Raw genomic sequence first — 24,137 nt, forward strand, 5'->3', positions numbered from 1 at the left:
CTGTTTATACCTTGATCCACCCCACACCCAAAACGGCCAGAATGGACAGTCCCTTAGTCACACAAGCCTATTCTATAGATTTAAATGGACCTTTGCCAACCTAAAGATGTCTACTCAGAAACTCATCAGAGTTCTGTGGTCTTCCTCTCACATGGGGAAGCGTAAGCATCGGAACTCCTCTTCAAAACCAGATGAGAAGAAAACAAAGGAAATGATTCCAAAGCTGATGTCTCCTCATTTACCTCAAGAGAAAATGAGAGATACATGCAACCATTTTATTAAAATAATTATTCATGTTCTAAAATAGAACAGGTAAATGTTGTATTCCTGACAACTAGACCCATTAGTTTTAATTGATCAAGTGCAGTAATGAGCAAGGTATGGTATTTTGCACTTTAGCTCACACCCTTTATTATTACTAATCATGGCTGTTGAAGCTGAAATTACCTGGAGGGGAGTTAAAGGTTCCCCTTTCCTGTATTAAACAAATAAATAGTGGTAAACCAAACTGGAGGAAGACATAAGTAGGCTCAAGCTTACTGCTTATGCAGATAATCATTCTATTACCTGGCTTGCTTGTTTGTCCAATTCTATACAGCATTATTTGAATTGCACAAAGGAGCTGTACCATGCTGGGTTAAAAACAGTTGACTTTATGCATGCAAATGAGGAAGCTAAAAGGAAGATAAATTCCTGGGTTGAAAGCCAAACTAGTGGTAAGAAATGATATCTCACTTCTCTCTTCTCACACAACAAGGAGATGGTATACACACTAGACGTTTATTTCCTGGGTGGCCTCTGAACTTTTCTTCCTGTAAAAGAAAAGGGAAAATCCTTTAGGTGTGGGCTGTGGCTCAAAAGAATTATTTTAACTGCTAGGAATGGCAACTTTATTTCATGCTTGTTCATGGTCTCTTTGCCAGATGGGGAGTCCCTAAAATAGATCACAACAATGCAAAGCATTACAAATTTATTGCTCCAGAATCCTGAGGACTCACAACTTGTTTCTTCATATCCCCCTTTTCCTTTTATCCTGAGAGTACTTGCCAAAATCAGACACAACTAGAAACTGGCAGAAACCTGGAAAACGGTGGTTATTTATGGTTCATGGTTTGTCAATATTCAGTATTCATGAACCATAAATTTTCATGAACTTTCTAATGAAATGAACTGTTTCATAGTTCGTGTAACCTGAGACTCCCAGGAGTGGGAGAATATCTCCTGTGCAGGTTAGAGAAGGCAATCTCAAAGCAAGTCTTCAACTGAAACTACTCCGCACCTCCTCTAACTTTGGCAAAGATTGGATTTGAAACATCTGAATTATAGCCCCCCCTTCCACAAAGTAGGTCCGCCTGTCCCCAGGAAGTGCTCCTTAGGAGCTGGCTTGAGGGAAAGTAAATGAGTGGTTCCTACAAGGGAACTTGATACAGGGTCCAACGTGCCTCTTTGAGTCCCCAAATTATTACAGTAGCCTGAGGCCCATGACACGTTGCCTCCTTTATGCTGGCACCAGTTGATCTCTGTCAACAATGTTCAATTAGAAAGATTGAGGACCATGCTGTGTGTAAAGTTTAACAAAAGCAGGTTTATTGGATACAGTTCAGTAAACAGGTTCCTCAAAGACTTTAAAGCAGGAGTCTCAAACTCAACTTACCTGGGGGCCACTGTAGGCAGAGTCTGGGTGAGGCTGGGCCGCATCAGATTTTCCGCCAAGTGGAGCAAGAGCCCGAGGAGGCTGCCCAGGAATTTCCTTAGCCCGGCTGGGGCTCCGAGGAGGAGGAGGAGGGGCCCACAAGCCCTCGTCGCCGGCCACAACCACCTCCGGCTCCTTCTTCACTACCACCACCAGCAGCAGCAGTAGGACGAAGAAGCGGAGAAGGGAGGGAGCGCTGGTGACCGCCTAGCGGATGGGGGAGGGCACAACATTTTTTAAAAAAAAAACTTCATAGAATCACCTTGCCAAAGGAGAAAAGCCCCCATCGGTACCCGTGAAATTAAACAGAACAGGGTGGGCTCCCCACAGGTGCGCACAAGTGTGCACATGCACGCACACACACACACACACACGCATGCCCCGCAACCTTCCTCTGAGCGCCCCCCTCAAAGAAAGGCGCACTCAGCAGCAGCAGCTACCCCCCCTGACAAAGGAGCAAACTTTGTGAGGCAAGCCCAGGCAGCCTCCAGAGCCGAGGTGGCTGAAGCAGGACGAGGAGGAGGAGGAGGAGGAGGAGGAGGAGGAAGCACCGCTGGATGCTGAGGTGGCTGCTGGCCTGGATGATGCTGGGATTGCTGAGAGAGAGAGAGAGAGAGAGAGAGAGAGAGCCAGAAAGCCGCTTCCCTGGAAGAGGTGGCAGCTGCTGTTGACAGCTTGGAGGCGCTCTTCGGGGACTGGCCGGGAGTGAGCTCCGCTCTCAGGTATCGCTCGGTGGCGGCTCAGGGAAAGGGGCCAGTAGTGCGCCTCACTCACAAGCTCTCACTCAAGACAGCGCCTCTTGCATCCTCCATCCGGAACTGCAGCCTTCCAGCCGGCAGAGAGGCAGACCGGCTGGCAGGCTGCAGTTCTGGATGGAGGGTTCAAGAGGCGCTGTCTTGGGAGAGAGCCGGCGAGCGAGGCGAGGCTTTTTTTGACTCTTGACAGCAGAGGACGTGTAGGCGCTTTGGGGGGAGCAGGCAAGGCAGGGGCCACAAACGATCATCCAGCGGGCCTCAAATGGCCCCCGGGCCACATGTTTGAGACCCCTGCTTTAAGGTATTGAGTAGTTTAGTAATAACTTGTTTCACTCTTAACTCTCTATAAGTTCCACACTCTGAACTGCCTCCCTTAACTCCTTACTCTACCTCTCTAAGTTCCACAGACTAACTGACTGACTTTTCACTTCAGATTCTCATCTCTGACTCAAACTAACTCGCTCACTAAATTTCTCTTCTCTGCCTCACCCCTCCCTTCTAGTTACTCTGGCTCCGCCTCCCAACAACTCCCATTGGTGTATGCAAATAACCTCCTACGTCAGCCACACAGGGTGTAGCTCATCACGAGATGGACTGGGACAGGAAGAGAAAGGCAGCAGGACAAATGGATTAGTAAGCATCCTCTTCTCATGCTGACTGCTGCCAAAGTGAAAGCTTCACCTCAGCTGCTCTGGGTGTGGCTCCTATAACTAGCTACTTACTCCCAGAGAGCAGACCTGGAGCTCTATGATTGGCTGCCTGACTTAATAATCACTGCTACACAAAGGATTCTCTAGGTCCACTCCAGCAACACCTAGGGAATTCATTGAATGGTACTAAGCTGTCTGGCCAGAGATGATGCGCCCAAAACAAAATATATGGATCGCCAGTGCCGACAGTCACTTGTCATTTTGTTTCATTCTGGGCAGAAACATTTCCCCAAAGTGCCCTGAAAGGAACCACAAAATGGCCTGATCGGTAGGTTTGTTTGTTTGTTTTCTTTGTAGTTCATTTTGTGCCCATCTTTCGAAGCAACAATGTGGACTGTATCCTAATTACAACATAGTGAGTGTGCCAAGCCTGGTTTTCCTCTAACATCAGCCAAGGAGTGACAGATTCTGCCCCTTTGACCAAATTTCCTCACAAAGCACAATGGAAACAGACTTGGCCCAAAGCTCTGCTCTCTCCACCTGATCACGTGGAAGATCCACCTGCTGAAAACTACCATCCAGAGTCTGGGAGGCCCTGAACACTTCATGAAACCTACCACTTAAAAAATCCTCTACAGTGGTGCCTTGCTAGACGATGATAATCCATTCCACTGAAATCGCTTTTTAGCAAAATCATTGTCTAGTGAAAAGCATTTCCGCTTTGGAATGCATTGAAACCTATTTAATGAGTTCCAATGGGGAAGAATCATTGTTGTCTAGCAAAGATCGGCCATAGCAAAGCCGCTTTGTGAACCGCCGATCAGCTGTTTAAATCGCTCTCTTGCGAAGCTTTGGTCCTGAAAACACCTGTTTGCGAGCATGGCGGGAGCTGTCAAAATTGTCGTCTAGCAAAAATCGGTTTGTGAAGCAGGGACCAAATATTGTCCAGCGAAATTCCCCCATAGGAATCACTAATTTGCAAATCACTATAGCGATCGCAAAAAGCCACTGTCTAGCAAAAAAACTGTCATGCAGGGTAACTGTCTAGCGAGGCGCCTCTGTACCTACAAGTAGGATGTGTTCCAGAGATTTTTAGGCCGCATATCAGAAGGTCCTCTACCAGTCTTCTCACCTTCCTCAAAGTCTCCTCTCTTTGAATTACCTGGAGGTGATTCAAACATTTGCCTCTCAGCCTTCTGGCCATTCTTGGATTAGTAGTTGCTCAGGTAGCCAAAGATTTTTAAAGGGCATTGTCATGACAGTGTATTTATTTATTTATTTATTTATTTATTGGAATTATATACCGCCCCATAGCGCTACAAGCACTCTCCGGGCGGTTTACAATTTAATTATACAGGCTACACATTGCCCCCCCAGCAAGCTGGGTACTCATTTTACCGACCTCGGAAGGATAGAAGGCTGAGTCAACCTTGAGCCGGCTACCTGGGATTTGAACCCCAGGTCGTGAGCACAGTTTTAGCTGCAGTACAGCATTTTAACCACTGTGCCACGAGGCTCATATCTGTGTCATCAGCAAGCAAAACAATTCAGAAGTTGAATGTGTGTTACACGGTTGCAACATCCATGCCTGAAGAGGTTGGAAAGTGTAACACCCAAAGGAACATAGTATGTAATGTCAATACTGAGGCTACTGGTGGCACAACGATGTCAGTCAATCAGGTTGATTTTGAATGTTGAAATTAATGGCAAGCACTTCCCTTGTCTCTCTTGGATCTTCCCATCTCCAGTTGGACAATGGGAGTCGAGAAACAGCTAGACGTTGTGCATAGAATCATGGTTACAAAGGCCAACTCACTCCAGTGGTTATGATTCTGTTTGGCTGTGTTGATTATCCAGAAATGCCTGTTTTCTGATCCCATTCTCTCTCTCTCTCTCTCTGTCTTTCTCCCTCCCTCCCCCCTCTCTCTCTGTGCATGTGTGTGCATGCATGTGCACGTGTACGCGTGCACGCACATGTGCGTTTGTGCCCAGAGACCTGTCTGTGATTTTTCTTAGTTGCAGGCAGGTTGGTTTGAATGTGTTGCTTTTTCTCTCTCAACATGTAACAAAGTTTATCCCCTTCTTAGAAATACTTCGTCCTGCCCATTATGTTCTGCTTTGTTTACATAGTAGCAGACAGTTCCCCAGTTAAGGGGCAAAGTCAGCCTCTGAGCATGGAGTATTCAGGGGGGTTTCATTTGCTGATTGTAATTCCAAGACCCCCACAATAGAATTCCTCCCATCTTGTAAAGAGAAGTACTAAAAACTCAGTCAAAGCAGTAACGCATAACAAACCATCTAAAGTGTAAAAAAATAAAACAAATAATTCCTATTATTCATTTTTCCCCCACTTTAATTTTGCCAACACAGTGAGACAGACTAGCACAGCTACTTCTTTCTAAAGAACTTGGGATGTAAAAGTTTGCTGATTTCATGCAGGAAAGAACAAAAAGTGTCAAAGGTTTTTACCCCATTTGGTGACATTATCAAACTTAGGGTTCCTTTTCGGAAGGTGGATGTAGATGCTGCCAAAAGGTGGGCTTTATCACTCTCATGCTGAAGTGAAAAGTCTTGCAGGGCTTAACAGGCCTTTCCTGGATGTGATTCAAACGTAACCTGATACTATTTTTCAAGCAGGATGGGAAAATCAGCTAATATTTGTAGCATCCTTGGTCACAGCAACTTCCAAGGGGTGTTGCAACGATCACGCCCATTTCTGTGGCTTCTGCTACCTTCCCATTGGCTCTCGTCCAGCCAGATTGTTTTGTTTTCCTGGTTCATCACTGCCAGAATGACCTCCCTTCCTTGTTTTGTAACCAGAGTGCATTCCAAAAATGCTTCTGCCCTAAATCAAGGAGTCCATTCCTGGAGAGAGACAACTTAAAAGAGAACTCTGGTCCTTTCTCATCACAGGTTGCAACATGTGAGTATCCACAATTTGACTAATTGGTCTTCATCTTTGGCTGTCTCTCCAAATTGCTTCCTGTCCTGCTGACAGATGCATTCCAGGAACTTCCAGTGTTGTTTGTAGGAACTGTCTTCAGTCTTATGCAAATTTACACCTTTAAATATCAGTACCTCCAAATGGAGGCATCTATCTGATCAGACCCATCTGTCAGGTACTCTTAGAAACTCCTCCACAGAAAAAAGGTAAGTGTCAGTAAGACTTTTCTCTTCTTATGTAAAATGAAGCTTTGAGTATCCAGAGAACATGGTCTATTGGTCAGGCATGTATTAGAGAACCATGACAGAATGACCATATTAAATTATAATTAAAATTATAACCGTAATATATTGAATATTTAAGAAAGACTCTTTTTAAAAAGAGAGATCCTCTGCGTATATACAGTATGCATATTCCTTATGGTGACCAAGAAAAAAGTCCTGGGAATAAAAATGTGGTGTGTTTTAGTTGAAATTTTTTGCTGCACAGCGGTGGAGGGTGGGGTTTCACTTAACGGGCTTATACACAGAGGATCTCTCTTTTTAAAACTCCAGATCTCTCGATGACTTCCCCAGGAGCCTCATATAGATATTAAATAGCAACTGGGAGATTATTAACCACTGAGGGACTCAACAATTGAGAGTCCAAAGGGTGGAGGCAATCTCTCCTAGTTGCACTCTCTGAGGATGGTCCTCCAGGAAGAACTGAAGCCCAGATAAGGCCAGGCCACTGATATGCAGTCCAGAGGGTCTCCCCAAGAGGGGCAGGGCAACCAATGCTGTCTCTGTGCCTGAACCCAGTCTGGAATGGATTGAAGGCACTGGTTTCATCGAAGAGTTCCTGAAGCCAGTCAGCAACCAGCCTCTGCAGTAGCTTGCTTTAAAAAAGGAACATTGGCTATGGGATGATAGTTACTATAATGATCCGCTGCCAGGTTCTCCCCCCCCTCCCATGGGCCTAATAAGCATCTCCTTGAAGGCTGAGGGAACCTGATCCTCAAGGAAAGAAGCACCAATGATCAAAGTGGCCCGTTTCATTGCTATCTGACTGGCAGCTTATAAAAGCCAGACTGGGCAACGATCTATTTATTTATTTATTTATTTATTTATTTATTTATTTATTTATTTATTTATTGAATTTATATCCCGCCTAGCTAGTCAGTTACGACCACTCTAGGCGGCGTACAACATAAAATATATAAATACATGAATTATTATAAATAAACAACTGCAACAAGATGGAAAACAGAGTGACTCACAGTAAGGAGAGAGAAAGGAAACATCAGGGATTGACTGGAGGGGATTAGCTGGGAATGACTGAAGGGAAGGCCTGCCGAAACATCCACGTTTTCAGTTGTTTCTTAAAGTTGCCCAGCAAGGGAGCCGCGCGAATCTCAGGAGGCAAGTTGTTCCAGACGCGAGGAGCCACCACCGAGAAGGCCCGGTTTCTTGTTTTTTTCTTCCGGGCCTCCCTCGGCGTCAGGCTCCTCAGCCTCACCTCCTGGCTCACACGAGTGACACGGGTAGAACTTGGTGGGAGTAGGCGTTCCGCCAAGTATCGAGGCCCTAAACCATTTACGGCTTTATATGTAAGCATTAGAACTTCGAAGTCAACATGGAACCGAATGGGCAGCCAATGCAACGCGGCCAGAATAGGAGAAATATGATGGAATTTTCTCGCTCCACTAAGGAGCCTGGCCGCTGCATTCTGCACCACTTGGAGTTTCCGCGTCAACCTCAAAGGTAGCCCCACGTAGAGTGTGTTACAGTGGTCTAATCTAGAGATTACGAGCGCATGCACCAAGGTAGTGAGCGACCCTGTGTCGAGATAAGGTTGCAGCCGGGCTATCCGCCAAAGATGGAAAAAGGCGGAGCGGACCACCGATGCCACCTGTGTTTCCATGGTGAGCGCCGGGTCCAGATGTATCCCCAGGCTACGATCTAGGGAGGTTTTACTGGCCCTACAGCAATCAAGCTCCTTCTCAACCTCAGAGGATGAAAGAGCATGTAATATGAGTGGACAAGCCAGGGCAGTGGATGTCACAAGCCAATCAACTGCTAAATTGTTGTGGTCCAGGTCCTGGCAGGTGGCCTCCACTTGGTTTTAAAGCATATATTTCTCCCTTGAAGGAACATATAGCTGATTGTGTCATAGTTAAAAAATCTCCACAGTTTCTTGCAAACTATGGATATTTTAAATTACAATTTATTTGAACAAGCCCAAATCACAAGCCGGATTGTGAAGCTTGGACATTCCACCTTGTTTTCAAACACTAGAGGTGCGTGAGACTCGCTGAAGTATTAGCTGAATGTATTGTATTCGTGAAGGCTTTCATGGCCAGGATCTAATGGTTGTTGTGGGTTTTTTGGGCTCTTTGGCCGTGTTCTGAAGGTTGTTCTTCCTGACATTTCACCAGTCTCTGTGGCCAGTATCTTCAGAGGACTGGAGTAGCTGAATGTATTGCGTTGCTTTTGTGACAGGTATCGTCACTTACACCATGAGTACTCTCGTTCAGGCAATTGATAAATTCGGTGTGGATATTTTCAAAAACCTGCTGAAAGAAAGCTCTGATGGAAACATCTCCTTCTCCCCTTTGACTATCTCTGCTGCTTTGAGCATGGTCTCTCTTGGTGCCCGTGGGGAAACTGCCAAGCAGATGGAAAGGGTAGGTGGTCTCAAACTACACTTCTGTTTCAGAAATATCTTATATTTCAACATTATAATATGGGGCACATGTTATTCCAGCAGTGTGATAATCCTTGGGTAATGCTTGCGGCAGGTAGCTTTTCTTGTCAATAGCCTGAACTCTTGCCCTGAATAATAGGGATATTTTGCTGGCATCTCCTCTTCCTGGCCTTCCCAGATTCCATTGACATACAATTGGTGTTGTTGTTGTTGTGTGCCATCAGGCTACTTCCAGTTTAAAGGCTATCCTGTGATTGATTCATCTTCAAGTAGTCTTCTGATTCAATTTTCCCTAACATGATTGCTCTCTCAAATTTCCACTACATTGATGACCAGGATAAGGGGGGAAACTTAGATCAACAGTGATGATAGGACTGTGATTTCCATCACACCCAAAAGCAATAGATTAGTTATGGATGAAGGATTCAGTTGTTCTGTAGGAAACAACACCAAGCAGTGCTTCTCAATTCCATGAAATAGGATTCTATTATATCCTGAGGAATGTCTTCGACTCATCCATGTAAAAGGGCCAGTCCCTATCATTAGGCAGAAGCTATCACTATTTATTTTGGTGTATGGAATTAGGATGAAAGAGGATGCTGCAATTACAGTGATCACCGGACAAATCTCTCATTTTATATTTTGCATTGCAGGCTCTTCACTTCAATGAGATCACTGGATGGCCTCCCCACAAATCTGCAGACATTCCTGTAAGAGCATTCTTGATCACAATGTGTCTCTGTCCCTAGTTCAGCTGGGGAGAGAAGGCATAGACATCAGCAGAATATCTGTCTGAAATACTAAAGAAACTCATAGGGCAAAGAAGGTCTGACAACAATAGGATTGTATTAATCTGCCATACAAGGCTGCAGTATGAATTGTTGAAATAATGTGTGCAAAGCACTTTTGGTGCTTAAAATGTGCAGTAACAAGACTCAACACCGATGTATAATTTATTAGCATATAACATGGGGCCTCTCACTCTACTGCAGTGGTCCCCAACCTTGGGCCTCCAGATGTTCTTGGACTTCAACTCCCAGAAATCCTGGCCAGCAGAGGTGGTGGTGAAGGCTTCAGGGAGCTGTAGTCCAAGAACATCTGGAGGCCCAAAGTTGGGGAGCACCGCTCTACTGTATATGCTATAGGGTCAGCAGAGAACATCCTGCCAAGTTCAAGCATGGTCTTGGGTTGCTTTTTAAAACTCAGCAATCATAAGGAGCTCTTTTGGGGACAGGCATAATAATGCCATTAATTGAAAGAGTATAAAAGAAATTGTTCAGCAGGATGTGCACTAGTGCACAGAAGGCAAAGAAAAGTGCAGCATATGCCTGGAAATCACACTTTACTATGGAAGGTGATGTGTCTCAATCTTGGAAGAAGTAAGTGTTGCAGTCAACAAGAGGGATGTATGGTTGCTCCAACTTTGAGAGTTGTTTTCCTGAGTCCTTCTTATAAATCAGTTGTTGGTTCTGTCTGGTGCCTTACTTATTTTAACTGTTGGTCTGGAGAGTCAGAGAAAAATGGGATCTGCTTAAACTGTCTTTGTTGTTTCAAGGTTGCAGGGGCTTGCTGTGACCAGCCTGGAGGACCTCATGAACAATTCCAGGCACTCTTATCTGCCATCAACACGCATACCAAAAATTATGCTCTGAATATTGTCAACAAGCTGTATGGGTCGGACACTTTCAGATTCTGTCAGGTGAGAATCATTGCTGCACAAATGTTTGCCCACAACCTTGCACCTCCATCCAGTATTGATTACTCAATAACAGGAACAGCATGGGTTTCGTAGAACTGCTATTTGCATAAAAATTCACAGTGCCTATTCCATTAAAGATCTCCTTCTCTCATTAAGAGATGGACAAGTGATTTTCATAACATTTCATGAAAACAAATGGACACCTTAGAGCCTTTCCACCCTGGCATATAGTTATGGAATATGGAGCCTCATGGTGCAGTGGTTAAACTGCTGTACTGCAGCCAAAACTGTGCTCATGACCCATGGCTCAGTCCCCAGTAGCTGATTCAAGGTAGACTCAGCCTTCAGTCCTTCCAAGGTCAGTAAAATAAGTAACCAGTTCACTGGAGGGGCAATGTGTAGCCTACATATTTAACTTATAAACTGCCCAGGGATATATCCTCTGGGTAAACAGTATTACAATCCACACACAATTTGTGTGTTTCTCTCTGTGTTTGTGTGTGTGTACTGGGGTTTGGAAATACAACATGAACATTGGAGCTATGAAATGAAGGGAATCGGCAACAAGTATGTGATAGTGACATTTAAACAGCAATTTGAGCAACATGAGAAGGAGACTGGGAGAAGGGAGTGATGTAAGTAAAGATCATCTTCAACACAGGCCTGGGACAGAGACGAGGGCATGCAGAGAAGAGCAAGAAGAATCAGCTGACAGGCAGTGAGTCTCCCTGGCTTTCAGTGCTCATCCCTTGACTGGAAAACCAATAGCTTAATTGACAATTGATTGGGATCATTCTGTGGGAATTCTTTTGGAGTACAGATGCCTGGGTGGATTCAAGTTTAATCATCTTTAGAGGAAACTCACTGAAAATCATAGGAATTAACTTATTCCTGACTACTAGCTCCATTAATTTTAATTGCTCCACTGCAGCAATTTGTTTGTTTGGTTGGTTGATTGACTGATTTATACCCCGCGCCATCTGGCAACCAGGCCACTCTGGGCAGCTAACAACAAGATAAACAGTACAATATCAAAACAGGATTTTAAAAAATAATAATAATACATACACTCAACAAATATAATAACCAGCAGGATAAATTAAAACAGATGGGAATGGAGCTGGTAAAAAGGATGATGAAAGGAATGGCAAAAAGGATGGCAAAAGGGAGGCCAAGATCTCAAAAACCTAATACTGAGGGAAAGTCTGGCAGAAGAGCCAAGTCTTCAATGCTTGTTTGAACCCATCCAGTGAGGATGCCAGGCAGATCTCAGTCGGCAGATTGTTCCACAGGCAGGGGATGATGGCCGAGAAGGCCTGTTTTTTTGTTCTTTCCCTCCGAGCCTCCTTCAGGGTCAAGGCCTTCAATTGCCCTGCCTGTGAAGAACGGGTATTATGGACAGAACTGGCTGGGAGCAGGCGTTCTGACAGGTACCGAGGTCCTAAACTGTTTAGGGCTTTGAATGTTATCATCATAACCTTGAAGTCAATGCAAAAAGGAATCGGTAGCCAATGAAGGGCGGCCAGAGTGGGGGAGATGTGCTGGAAGTTCTTCACCTAATTATTAATCTGGCCACTGAATTTTGGACCAGTTGAAGTCTCCATATCAACCTCAAAGGTAGCCCCACATAGAGAGCACTACAGTAGTCTATTCTTGAGATTACAAGGGCATGAATCAGCAACGTGAGTGCACCCGTATCTAGATAGGGACGCAGCTGGGCAATCCTCCAAAGATGGAAATGTGCTGCTCGGACCACATTTGTCACCTGGGTTTCCAGGGTGAGATCCGGGTCCAGGCAGATGCCCGAGCTGCAAACCTCACTCTTCATGGGAAGAGTCACTCTCCTGAAGGAGAGGGAGTTTCCCAACCCACTGATGCCAGGGCTGCCCATGTGGAAGATTTCCATCTTGTCTGGATTTAACCTCAGTCCATTTGCCCTCATCCACCTAAGGACGGTCCCGAAGCAGCATTCAAGGGTCGGAATATCATCTACTGCAGTTGGAAAAAGGGAGCGGTAGGGTACTGATGACACCCAGCTCATTTTAAATAGCATTGGTGGGATGATCGACCATTGCAGAACCCCACAATTGAGGATCCACAGGGTGGAATTCATCTCACCAAGCTGCACTCTCTGGGGATGGTCCTTCAAGAAGGAACGGAGCCACACCAAAGCAAGGCCACCAATCCCCAACTCGGAGAACCGCCCCAGGAAGATACCATGGTCAAAGGTCGCTGAGATATCGAGGAGGACCAACAAGGCCATATTGACCCTGTCGGCCTCCCTCAGGAGGTCATCTTGCAGCATATCTACTGATATCTCTACCAACCCTTCTCCATAACAGGAAATTGATAAAAAAATCACCAAGAGGGATTGGGGGAAAAGGCTGAGAGGAGAAAGTCTCATCATGTTCTGTTGAACTCCCCGTATGGAGCACAGCTCATACTGTAGTTACCATTACAAGCAATACAGTATGCAACAGGTTCTAAAACCTTCAACATATAATATGCTCAAATTGGCATCCCTTTCGCACATACTGTACAGTTGGACATCTTGAGCTCTTATTCAACATCAATACCATTAAGTCAAAATAATCAATTACAAGGAGTGCAAGATGAAAGGAGGTGACCTTTTTTCACACATATAGAGATGTGGTTTTATTTTATTTTAATGAGTTCTAAATTTGACTGGATTGGTTCTGTGGCATTCACATGGGTGCCTATTATTGATCATGGTAGATGAAAGTGAAATTACCTGGTGGGCTAATGGTTCCCTATTCCTGCACTGAACAGTTAAAAAGGAGGTTCATGTTAACTGCTTGTGAAACTTAATCATTCCATTACCTTGTTTGTTTGTTTGTCCAATTCTATACAGGATTATTTGGATTGCACAACAGAGCTGTACCATGCTGGGTTGGAAGCAGCTGACTTTAGGTATACAACTGAGGAAACTAGAATGAAGATTAATTCCTGGGCTGAAAGCCAAACAAATGGTAAGGGATGATATCTCACTTCTCTCTTATTTTCTGTGAGGTCATCTAGGAGTAGATGGTTATTTTTTCCCACATCCGTTAAACAGCTTAATATCAGATGGAACTCTGCAACATTCTCTTTTCGTTCTATTAAATGAAAAATGGATAGAAGTGAGGCTTCTTTTCTCTTCTGGTTTCCTCTGCTGCCCTGTGGTTTAGTTGTGTATTTTGTGTATTCCTGTTCACTGCTACTTAGAACAGCCAAAAAAGAAAGGAAAAGAAAGAAAAGAAAAAAAAGAAAAGTGAGTTACTGAAAATGTTTAGCTGTCAGAAGATAATATTTTGCATTGTATTCATCTCACAAAGGTAAAATCAAGATCTTTATTGAGAACATTGATCCAACAGCTGCCCTGATCTTGATGAGTATCATATATTTCAAAGGAAGGTGGCAGCTGCAGTTTGATCCAAAGCGTACCCATGAAGCACCTTTTTGGACTTTGAAGGTATGATATGACTAAAAGCTTCTGATAATAACCATTGTTTCTCATCCAGTTGATTCTGACAAAAGCCAGCCCTTTCCAGAGTTTGCAGCATATGCAATACTCAGAATAAGCTTAACAGTCCCTTCTCCTGGCAGGACAGAGGGTGGCATCTATATGGCATGACAGAGATCAAGATTTGCTTTTGTCTTTGGCCTGATAACAGATGGCATCCGATCTTAAGGTGGAGATCTAAAAATGTAGAACATTGGAGTCATGACAACTGGCTTGTCATAGTCAATTCTCCATGGTGCACACCATTATGTCTTTTGCCACTGGTACATGATACTGAAGGGATGCTTCCTGTTTTACAGCATGACGTCAAACAAGTACCCATGATGGTTCGGCGGGGAATATACAAATTGGCAGAAATAAGAAATCCATCGATGACTGTGGCTGAGCTTCCCTATGATAATAATGAAATGAGTATGTTCATTCTTCTGCCAAATAATAAAGAATATCCAGAGGAGGTAATTGTTTTTAATTTTTTTTCCCAGGGGTGAGCGGAGAGGCAGAGAGGGGAAAGGGGAGCCATGAATACTTCTGATCAAGAAGGCAGCATCTTAATATGCCAAAAATAGGAAGTTGTAAGACCATAGTGGCCAAAGCCCATCCTGAACCCCATAGCAGCTGATCATTTCTGGCCAGTCTCTAGTATTCCCTTCTCAGGTAGGAACTTAAGTATGTTGTGACCTCCCAGCTCCTGCGATTCTTGGATGAAGCAGATGATATAGATCCGTATTAGTCTGGCTTTAGAGCTGGAAGTGGGACAAAAACTACTTTGGCCATATTAGTAGATGGTCTAGGCCAAGAACTGGATGGAGGAATGTGTCCCTGTCCCTTCAGATAGTCATCTGGTGGAATATAGGTATCTTTGAACATGGTATCTTTTGGGACTCTGGAATAGAAGTCAGAGACCTTGCCTTTCAGTGGCCTTAGGGTACACTGAAGAGTCAGTCTCAGAAGCTGCTTGAAGGAATCCTGTTCTGCACCTTTGTCCTCCAGTCTGTGTCACATCCCCAGGATCCATTTTGCCTCTTATGCCAGATTCCATACAGGAATCTGAATGGGATTCCTGGGTCGGGTTGTCCAGAGATGTGGAGTTCAAGGAAGGAAATAATCAAGGAAGGTTTCAAGGAAGGAAATAATCCAAAGGCTCTGTGGATTAGAAGAAGCCACACTGGTAAACCAGATGCAGCCCACAGACTGAAGGTTTCCCATCCATGTTTTAATGTGAAGTGCATGAAACTAGCCATAGGTGATGATGGCCACAGTTTAGTAGTCCAGACAACATGACAAACTGTGGTGAAGTTTGAAGTGGAAGCAAAAGCATCTCAACTCTTCCCCAAATCCACATGGGAAGCAAATGGAAGCGGTGAGTCCAACGCTCACTCCTTTTCATTAGCATCACGATAAAACTGGAGATAAATGCAACTATTGTATTAAAATATTTATGCTCTAAAATAGGAAACCAACAGGCCTGTGAAGCAAAAATGTTCTGTGCTGAAATCAGTAGAGCGTTTATGCTGTGGTTCACTATTCTCTTGTTATCTCCACAGAATGGCTGCAATCCGTTTTGCACAACTTCTGTGCGTAAGGCCAATGATGTCATCATCCAAGGTCATTTCTAGTTCTCCCCTCTCAAAGATCCCAAAGCAGATTTGGAATCCCTTTGATCACCGGGGAAGCCATTAGGGACTGCTGGAAATTGGTGATGACTTTACCAGCAGGGATTTTGGAAATTAAGGACTTGTCGTCCCCCCCCCCGTGACCCCCAACAGCTTCTCTATGATGAAAGGGATTCCATGCAAGCCAAAGGATCTTTGTGTGTGTGGGGGGGGGGAGATCAGAAGTGTTTTGTTCTTTATACAATTGCAAAGGCTGATGTGATGCATTTGCAAATAAATGGAATAGATTTACAGAGGTGCTGCTTCACACCTCTTTTTGCAACTTTTCTTGCACCTGTGTTTAATGAATGTGTTTCTTTCCTGCATTCACAGTACTGTATATTTTCCCCTCAAATTCAATTGTCATTAATTTGGTTTTTTTTTTCTTGACAGCTTGGCAGGGGACTCACCTGGGAAAAATTACATGAATGGACCAATTCTGCAAACATGAAACCATGTTATGTGGAAGTTTCATTACCGAAATTCACGCTGGAGGAAAGGTATGATCTCCAACCAGTCTTAGAAGCCACGGGAATTACTGATGTATTTATACCAGGAAAATCTGACTTATCGGGCATATCAGAAGGTTATGCTCAAAACCTATCTTTGTCCAGGATCGTTCATAGATCATATATTGAAGTCAATGAAGAAGGAACAGAGGCAGCAGCTCGCGCTCGTGGGAAGACAGGTACAAAAAGCGTACCAGATATTATCTGTAGAGCTGACCATCCCTTCCTTTTCTTTATAAGACACAACAGAACCCAGAGCATCCTCTTTCTTGGTAGGTTTTCCTCACCATAAGCAACACAGATTCACACGGCTTTGGAACACCAGAATGCTTTAGAACAGGAATCAGTCAAAGTTGTTTCCAAATTCTCTTTTCTGTGGGGCTAAGGTTTTCCAATGTTCCCCTCATTAAAAAGGACTAAATTCCAAAATGGTCTTCTTCTTCTTCTTTTATTTATTTATTTATTTATTAGATTTTTACCCCGCCCCTCTAGACAATGTCTACTCGGGGCGGCTTATTCAGGGACATCTTGCAAGCCCTTTGTGTGTTACTTTTCCTCTTTCCTTCAAGGAAAAGGGAAATGTTTTGCACAGTCTACCATAATTCCCTGGGTTGCCTCTGAAGTTCTTCTTCTTGGGGAGGAAAAGAGGAAATCCTGTAGGCATGGGCTGCAAATGAAAATTATTTTTAAAAAAATCTTCTGAAAAAGGAGAACTTTAGAGGTGGTGAAGAAAGTGTCATGATGAACAGATGAAAACATAGGTTTCCTCTTGTTGCACCCACCATGCTTTGAGTGTGACAACAGTCCATCTGAGGCAAGAGTCACTCCTCGTCTATTGCTGCCTTAAGAAAACTATGCTCTTCCCTTGACCACTTTTTGATCATCGTAATTACCCTCGCTTATTAGCTAGAATGCAACTCTTGCAGAGGTTTTTCCACTTGGCCCCTACCTTAGCACTGAAGATGTTTTGTGGGGTTCTTACTCTTTCCATGTATCCTATGGAAGTTCTTAAAGACTGCATTATGATAATCTACAGTGGTGCCTCGCATTATGACGTTAATTCGTTCCAGCGAAATCGCTGTAGAATGAAAATGTCATAATGTGAAAATAAAAAGCCCATTGAAACGCATTGAAACCTCTTCAATGTGTTCCAATGGGCTGGAAACTCACTGTCCAGCGAAGATCCTCCATAGGGCGGCCATTTTCGGTGGCTGTCTTGCGAGGAATCCATCCCAGAAAACAGCGGGGAGCCATTTTATTTCCCCAGTGGCCATTTTGAAACCACCGATCAGCTGTAGGAAAATCGTCGTTTTGCGAAGAATCGGTTCCCGTAGCAGGGAAATGATCATCGCAAAGCAAAAAAAACCCCGATTCAGACAATTGTTTTGCAATCGCAACAGCGATCGCAAAAACGTCATTGTAATGTGGTATTGTCGTAATGCAGGGCAATCGTAAAGCGGGGCATGACTGTATAGAACTGTAGTGAAAGGAACACTATCAACTCTAAATAAAGGCTTCCAGCAAAAGTTGGCATTTGTATTGATTAACATTCAGGGCTTTGAGCCCCTAAATGACCCAGTCAGTTGGGAGCCTTCCTCTGAACCTGAATCAGGGGTGGGCTTTGCCTTCTATCATCTCAGGATGGCTGCTATGCCTTTTAGCTTACAAGTGGAAAGCCTCTGGGACTGCCCAGCCCTTGAGAAGGGTCATGTGTACCAAACTGTCTGTTATTTACTCAGTTATGACTTCCACTGCCAAGATTTGGGAGAGGTGCAGGTAGTTCTTTCTGCCGAGAAGCAACTGTAGTATGAGGAAACACCTTGGCCAGCTTGAGAATTAGGTACCATGAATCAGAGGAGAAGATTCTTCTCCCCAGAAATGCAATTTCACCTGTATAAGAGGAACTTTTATACTGGACCATTTTTTATTTTTGGTGCACTTCACCAAAAGTGTCTTTACATTGATTGATTGATTGATTGATTGATTGATTGATTGATTGATTGATTGATTGATTGATTGATTGATTGATTGATTGATTGATTGATTGATTGATTGATTGATTGATTGAGAGGGTAGATTCAGCCCATGGATGTGGCAATGCCAAAGCAGCAATGGAATGGGAACAGTGAATGTTCCCTGATTTTGGGGAAAAGATATTCTAGGTTAAATGGCAGCTCCAAACTGAGTGAAGGGGGTTGGAAGTGGCTGTTGTTTGCAGGTAGCACACACCAATTAGAGGATGGTGGAAAAAACACCACATTACACTCAACACCTTTTTGGAAATTGATACTAATTTTGTGGCACATCATTCATAGATCTCGTATCCAAACTGCCATTGTAAAAATGTCCATCTATTAAGCAGGCAGATATAGACCTATAGAGAGAGAGATGTATACCATTTTGATTTGTATACTTCAGTTGCACTCAGACACCACACATAGCTTTTATTTTCTAGACTTCCACTTGATGGTACATTCATATCTAAAGTTAGTGGAGTGGTATTTTGTTCTTAGCACTTTTTGCCTACATCCACCGTAGCAAAGAATTATTTTCCATACTTAAACATAGATTTAAAGGCAAAGAACAACGCTGTTGGAAAGAAAAAAAAGTCACCAAAACTATTGTGCTGTGAAATTGAGTGGAGAATGGGGCTCCTACCCTGGCACAAGAACTGTCCCAGCCTTTCAAAGTACTGTTTATCTTACCTTTTGCCCTGCCCTTACCATTTACCATTTCTCATACTGTCTAACTTTGGGAGAAGAAGCCTCTTAAATCAGGGTAGATTGTTATTGAAAGGGAAGAGCTGGATGGAGGATGCAGATGAAACAAGTAAACATCTCATCTGCTTTTTAAAAAACTTTTATCTGATACAGTATGTGGCGGAATGTCCACATTACTCCTGTCCATCATATGTGTTACATACAGCACTGATGTTACCTGTCTGTCATGGGTTTGGAGGGAAAGTTCCATCCTATGGGGAGTGGAAGGCGGGACATCAGGAGGAGGGGCTGTACTGTATATATATGTGTAGCGTGTGTGGAGAAGCTGGAAGGAGAAGCTGGAGAAGAGCTGAGAGAAGAAGCTTGAGTGGGAGTCTGTGTGTCAGACAGGGTACTACTGTGTGTCAGTCAGTACCAACCTGATAGGTTCAGGTGTCTGTATGGTTAGCCAGAACTGATAGGTTCAGGGTCTGTGCTTCAAGTTAAGTGTTCTGTGTGAACCAAACTGGTGTATGCATGATTGAGACTAAGCCACGTTACTGTATCTTATTCACTTGATCATTTTATTTTCCCTGTGTGTTGTTTAAATAAACCTTATTCCTTTATTTGTTAAAAATCCATCCCTGGTCTGTGTGACTTCTTATAGGGAATGGTTGGTGGCAGCTTAGTGAAACTGTGGCATATCCCAGTAGGTCTGGGGTTGTCACATTGATTGGTGTCCAGCGTGTGGGATACGACTGGTTCAGTTGTCCAGTGGTCCAGCAAAGCCTTGGCAAGTGTGCCCAGAGCAAGGGGGGTCTAGTCAGGGACAATCTGAGGGCGCGTAGGTAATCTTCTAGGCGTACCTCACGGGGAGGTGCGCTAGTGGAAGAACGTGCCAACTGGGGACTAGATTAGGGAGCTCTGAGGCAACCTGTTTTGGCGGGAAAAAGCTGAGGCAAAACTGTGTGTAGTAGCAGTGATCTAGCCTGCCTGCTGAGAGGCCTAGCAGAGGGGGTTGGACTCCGGCTGGCAACAGTTGCAAGTTAGTGCTGAAGAACAGCAGCAATCTATAGAAGGCTGGTTCTGAGGCAAAAGAGAGAAAAAAAAAGTGGTCGCTTTATTTTGAGGCTTGACTTTTGAAAGCAGCCTGTTCTGGGGGGGGGGATTATGCCCTTGATTCGAAGCCAAATGGCAGAAATGGGTGAAGTGAGGGACCCCCAGGTTGACCAAGGTTCTGAGGATGAATTTGGCTCAGTGCAGGGTGACAGCACGGGAGAACAGAACCCAGAACTCAGAAAAATGCTCATAGCCCAACAGCATGAACTGAGGGTGAGGGAAATGGAGGAAAGGGAAAGAGAGAAACAAAGGCAATTTGAAAAAGAAGAAAGATTAGAGAGACAGAGAATGGAAATGGAGAGGGAGAGAGAGAAAATTGCTCTGGAAAAAGAAAGAATGGCGTTTGAGTTAAGAAAATTGGAACTGATGAATCAGAACAATAATAACAATAGGGATTCTGAGGGAGGCCAATTGTCTAAGACTGACCTGAAGAAATTCCCTGTGTACCACAAGGGAGATTGTCCTGAGGTGTTCTTTTCCCTAGTGGAAAGAGCGTTTGTGGACTTCTCAGTAAGGGAAACTGAGAAGATGACCATCATGCGATCTTTAATCAGTGGCAGCCTGGCAGAAGTCTATGCAGAGATGCCAGAGGAACTGATGAAAGATTTTGCAGAGTTTAAAAAACTGGTGTTTGCCAGACATGGGATAAATGCGGAACAGCTGAGGCAAAGATTCAGGTCACTCACCAAGAAACCAGAGCAGACTTTTACCCAAGTGGGGGCCCAATTGGTGAGGCTGCTAGAGAAATGGCTATCTCAGGAGGGAACAGAGACCTTCCAGCAGCTCAAAGACTTGATAGCGCTGGAACAGTTCTATTCAGTCCTGCATGGGGAACTGAAGTTCCAGGTGAGGGAAAGGAAACCGAAATCTGTGGCAGAAGCAGCTGAAATCGCCGATTTTATTTCCCAAATAAGAAAGCCCTTGGGTGAGGGGAAATCGATAGGTAAACCTAAGGAGACCTACAGCAAGTACTCTCAGGGATCAGGGAGAAGCCAGCAAGGGGGAGGGGCCCATGGTGAAGGGAAGCCCTCAGACATGAAACCAAGACCTCAGATTTTGGAGGGAAAACCAAAACAAGATGAGAAAGACTCAAAATATAGCAGAAAATGTTATTTCTGTCAGGGAAAGGGCCATCTAATCTCAGAGTGTGAGAAATTAAAGCAGCTAAAAGGAAATGTGCCTCAGGATTCGAGTGGAACCAAGCCAAAAGCTGTGTTCTGTGTCCAGAAAGAGCAAAGCTCCTTGTCACTGAGGGAGCCTGTTGCCATGGCTACTCAATCTGGAACAGTGACATCTGCTGATCAGGCTGAGGAAAATGGTCCTCTTGTGGAGGTCAGGCGCTGCTTACTTGTGAGAACAGATTCTCAGTTGTTTGAAACAGCAGGGGTGGACATAGGAATACTTGACCATCAGTATCGGGGGTTAAGGGATACTTGTTCCCAGGTGACCCTGTGCCATCCAGATATTATTCCTAGGGAGTATATAATCCCAAATGAGAGCATAAAGGTGGCAGGGATTGAGGGACAGGTGATCTCACTGCCAGTAGCTGAGGTACCTATGAACTTTCAAGGCTGGAGGGGAGTTTGGCGGCTAGCGATTTCATCGACTCTGCCAGCAGCCGTGCTCGTGGGAAATGACCTGGCTGAACATGTGAAACGGGTGCTAGTGATTACACGTTCACAAGCCACCACGGGGACAGTTCAGGGGGGTACTGTTGAGCCCGAGACGGAAGCAGAGGGGAGTTCCGAAGCTGTGGTGGAAACCTTAACCACAGACAGCCGATTTGGCCAAGAGCAAAAGGCAGACGCCACTCTCCAAAAGTGTTTTGAACAGGTGACAGACGCCCAGCTAACACCTGAAACCCCAGTGAGATTTCGAGAGAAAAAGGGAATTTTATATAGAGAGACCCTGAGGAATATCTCAAAAGGGGGAGATGGGATCAGAAGTCAGCTAGTGGTACCTGAAAAGTATCGCCCCATGATCTTACAAAGGGGGCACTCTGACATGTTTGCTGCACACTTAGGGGTGAACAAAACCCAGCAGAGAATCACACAGAATTTTTACTGGCCTGAAATAGGGAAGCAGATCAAAGAATTCTGTAAACAATGTGATGTGTGTCAAAGGCAGGGGAATAACCGCGACAGGACCAAAGCAAAGTTGTGCCCTTTGCCTGTGATTGACACTCCGTTCAAATGCATAGGGGTGGATATTGTGGGACCTTTGCCCAAGGCCACAAAGAGGGGGAACCGGTTCATTCTCACCATTGTGGACCATGCCACGAGGTACCCTGAAGCCATACCCTTGACTAACATTGAAACTAACACAGTGGCAGATGCCTTGGTGGGGTATATGTCCAGGATGGGATTTGCCTCAGAAATAATCACAGATTTGGGCGCATCGTTCACATCGAAGCTCATGAAACGCTTATGGCAAATCTGTGGAATTAAGCACAAGGAAACCACTGCCTATCACCCTGAAAGTAATGGGTTAACTGAGAAGTTCAATGGGACTCTGATGCGCATGATTAGGGCTTACTTGGCAGAGAATCCAAACAATTGGGACCAGAAGCTGCAATCCCTTTTGTTTGCTTATCGATCAGTGCCACAAGCCAGTACCGGGTTCAGTCCGTTTGAATTTTTGTTTGGGAGAAGGGTGAAAGGGCCACTCGATTTAATCAAACAAAATTGGGAGCAGATCACCCAGGATGACCCACAAGACGTTGTGACATACATAGACTCTTTAAGGAATGACCTAAAGAGAAACCTAGAGCTAGCAGCAGAGACCCTGCAAACTCAAAAGGTCAGAAAGAAAGCTTGGGATGACCAGAAAGCCAGAGAGAGGCACTTTGACCCAGGGGAGGAAGTGCTTTGGCCTAGGCTCTGCAAAGAGAACAAACTGCAGCTGGGTAGCCCAGAAATAAAATACTTGGGTCACATAGTTTATCACCTTCTTAGAAATACTTTGCCCTGCCCAATATGTTCTGCTTTGTTTACATAGTAGCAGAGAGTACCACAGTTAAGCTGAGGAGAAACGCCATATACATAAGCACAGTATCCATCTAAAATACCGAAGAAATCCTGAGGAAAATGAAGTTGGACGAATGTGGAATGTGGAAATAGTATTAACCTGCCATACAAGGCTGTTTTATGAATTGTTCAAATAATGTGTGTAAAGCACATTGGTTTTTTAATATGTGTAGTAATAAGAGTCAACACAGGTGTATATAATTTATTAAAATAAAGCCATGTGGCCCCTTGCACTATGGATTCTTGACTCTCATTGGATGAGCAGGAAATGTACTGCCAAATTCAAGCCTGGCCTTGGGTTGTTTGACAACATCATCATCATACTATTTATTGAAATCATTCTATAAAAGAAATTGTTTAGCAGTGACCGTATTAATGCACATAAAGGCAAAGGAAAGTGCCACAACTCCTTGGAAATCCCACCGAATAAAAAGAAGTGATGTTTATTGATATCAGGGGAAACTAGGATTGCAGTCAAGAGGAGGGTTTAAGGTTGTTCCATCTGTGACCATCTGTGATTTATAAGGACTTATAAATCAGTTGTTGGTTACAGAATCTGCTTATTTTAACTGACAGTCTGGAGAGTCTGAGGAAAATGGAATGCCATTAAACAGTCTTTCTTGTTTCAAGGTTTCAGAGGCCTGGAGGACCTCATGAAAAGTTCAAGGTGCTCTCATCTGCCATCAACCAGCATATCAGAAATTATGCTCTGAGTATTGCCAACAGGCTGTATGTTTTGAACACTTACAGATTCCATCGGGTAAGAAACAGGATTACTCACATCTCGAGTAAAGTCAAAGTTGAGTCACTGGTGTGAATTAAATCCTACCTGAGAGCAAGTCCGCATCCCTGTCATTTGCTGTTTGGAGAGAAGGAGTGTGTCAAATGATACATCACTCTTTTCCCCAAGCTCAACAGACTGTTTATACGTTGATCCACCCCACACCCAAAATGGCCAGACTGGGTAGTCCCTTAGTCACACAAGCCTATGCTATTGATTTAAATGGACCTTCGCCAACCTAATGATGTCTACTCAGAAACTCATCAGAGTTCTGTGGTCTTCCTCTCACATGGGGAAGCATAAGCATCAGAACTCCTCTTCAAAACCAGATGAGAAGAAAACAAAGGAAATGATTCCAAAGCTGATTTCTCCTCATTTACCTCAAGAGAAAATGAGAGATAA

At 44.2% G+C, this 24,137-nt stretch overlaps 1 protein-coding gene across 1 annotated transcript; it reads left to right on the top strand.

Annotated features, from left to right (window-relative positions):
* Window positions 1–3,382: 3,382 nt before the first annotated feature.
* LOC140706378 (serpin B11) lies at window positions 3,383–16,442 on the top strand. The gene is made up of 7 exons (XM_072996464.2): window positions 3,383–8,707; window positions 9,381–9,437; window positions 10,283–10,426; window positions 13,299–13,416; window positions 13,762–13,898; window positions 14,249–14,404; window positions 15,995–16,442. Exons 1-7 carry the CDS (start codon window positions 8,498–8,500, stop codon window positions 16,400–16,402), a joined length of 1,230 nt encoding a protein of 409 aa, XP_072852565.2. The 5' UTR covers window positions 3,383–8,497; the 3' UTR covers window positions 16,403–16,442.
* The last annotated feature ends 7,695 nt before the right edge of the window (window positions 16,443–24,137 follow it).

Source organism: Pogona vitticeps, chromosome 4 (assembly GCF_051106095.1).
Source record: "Pogona vitticeps strain Pit_001003342236 chromosome 4, PviZW2.1, whole genome shotgun sequence".
Taxonomy (NCBI): Eukaryota; Metazoa; Chordata; class Lepidosauria; order Squamata; family Agamidae; genus Pogona; species Pogona vitticeps.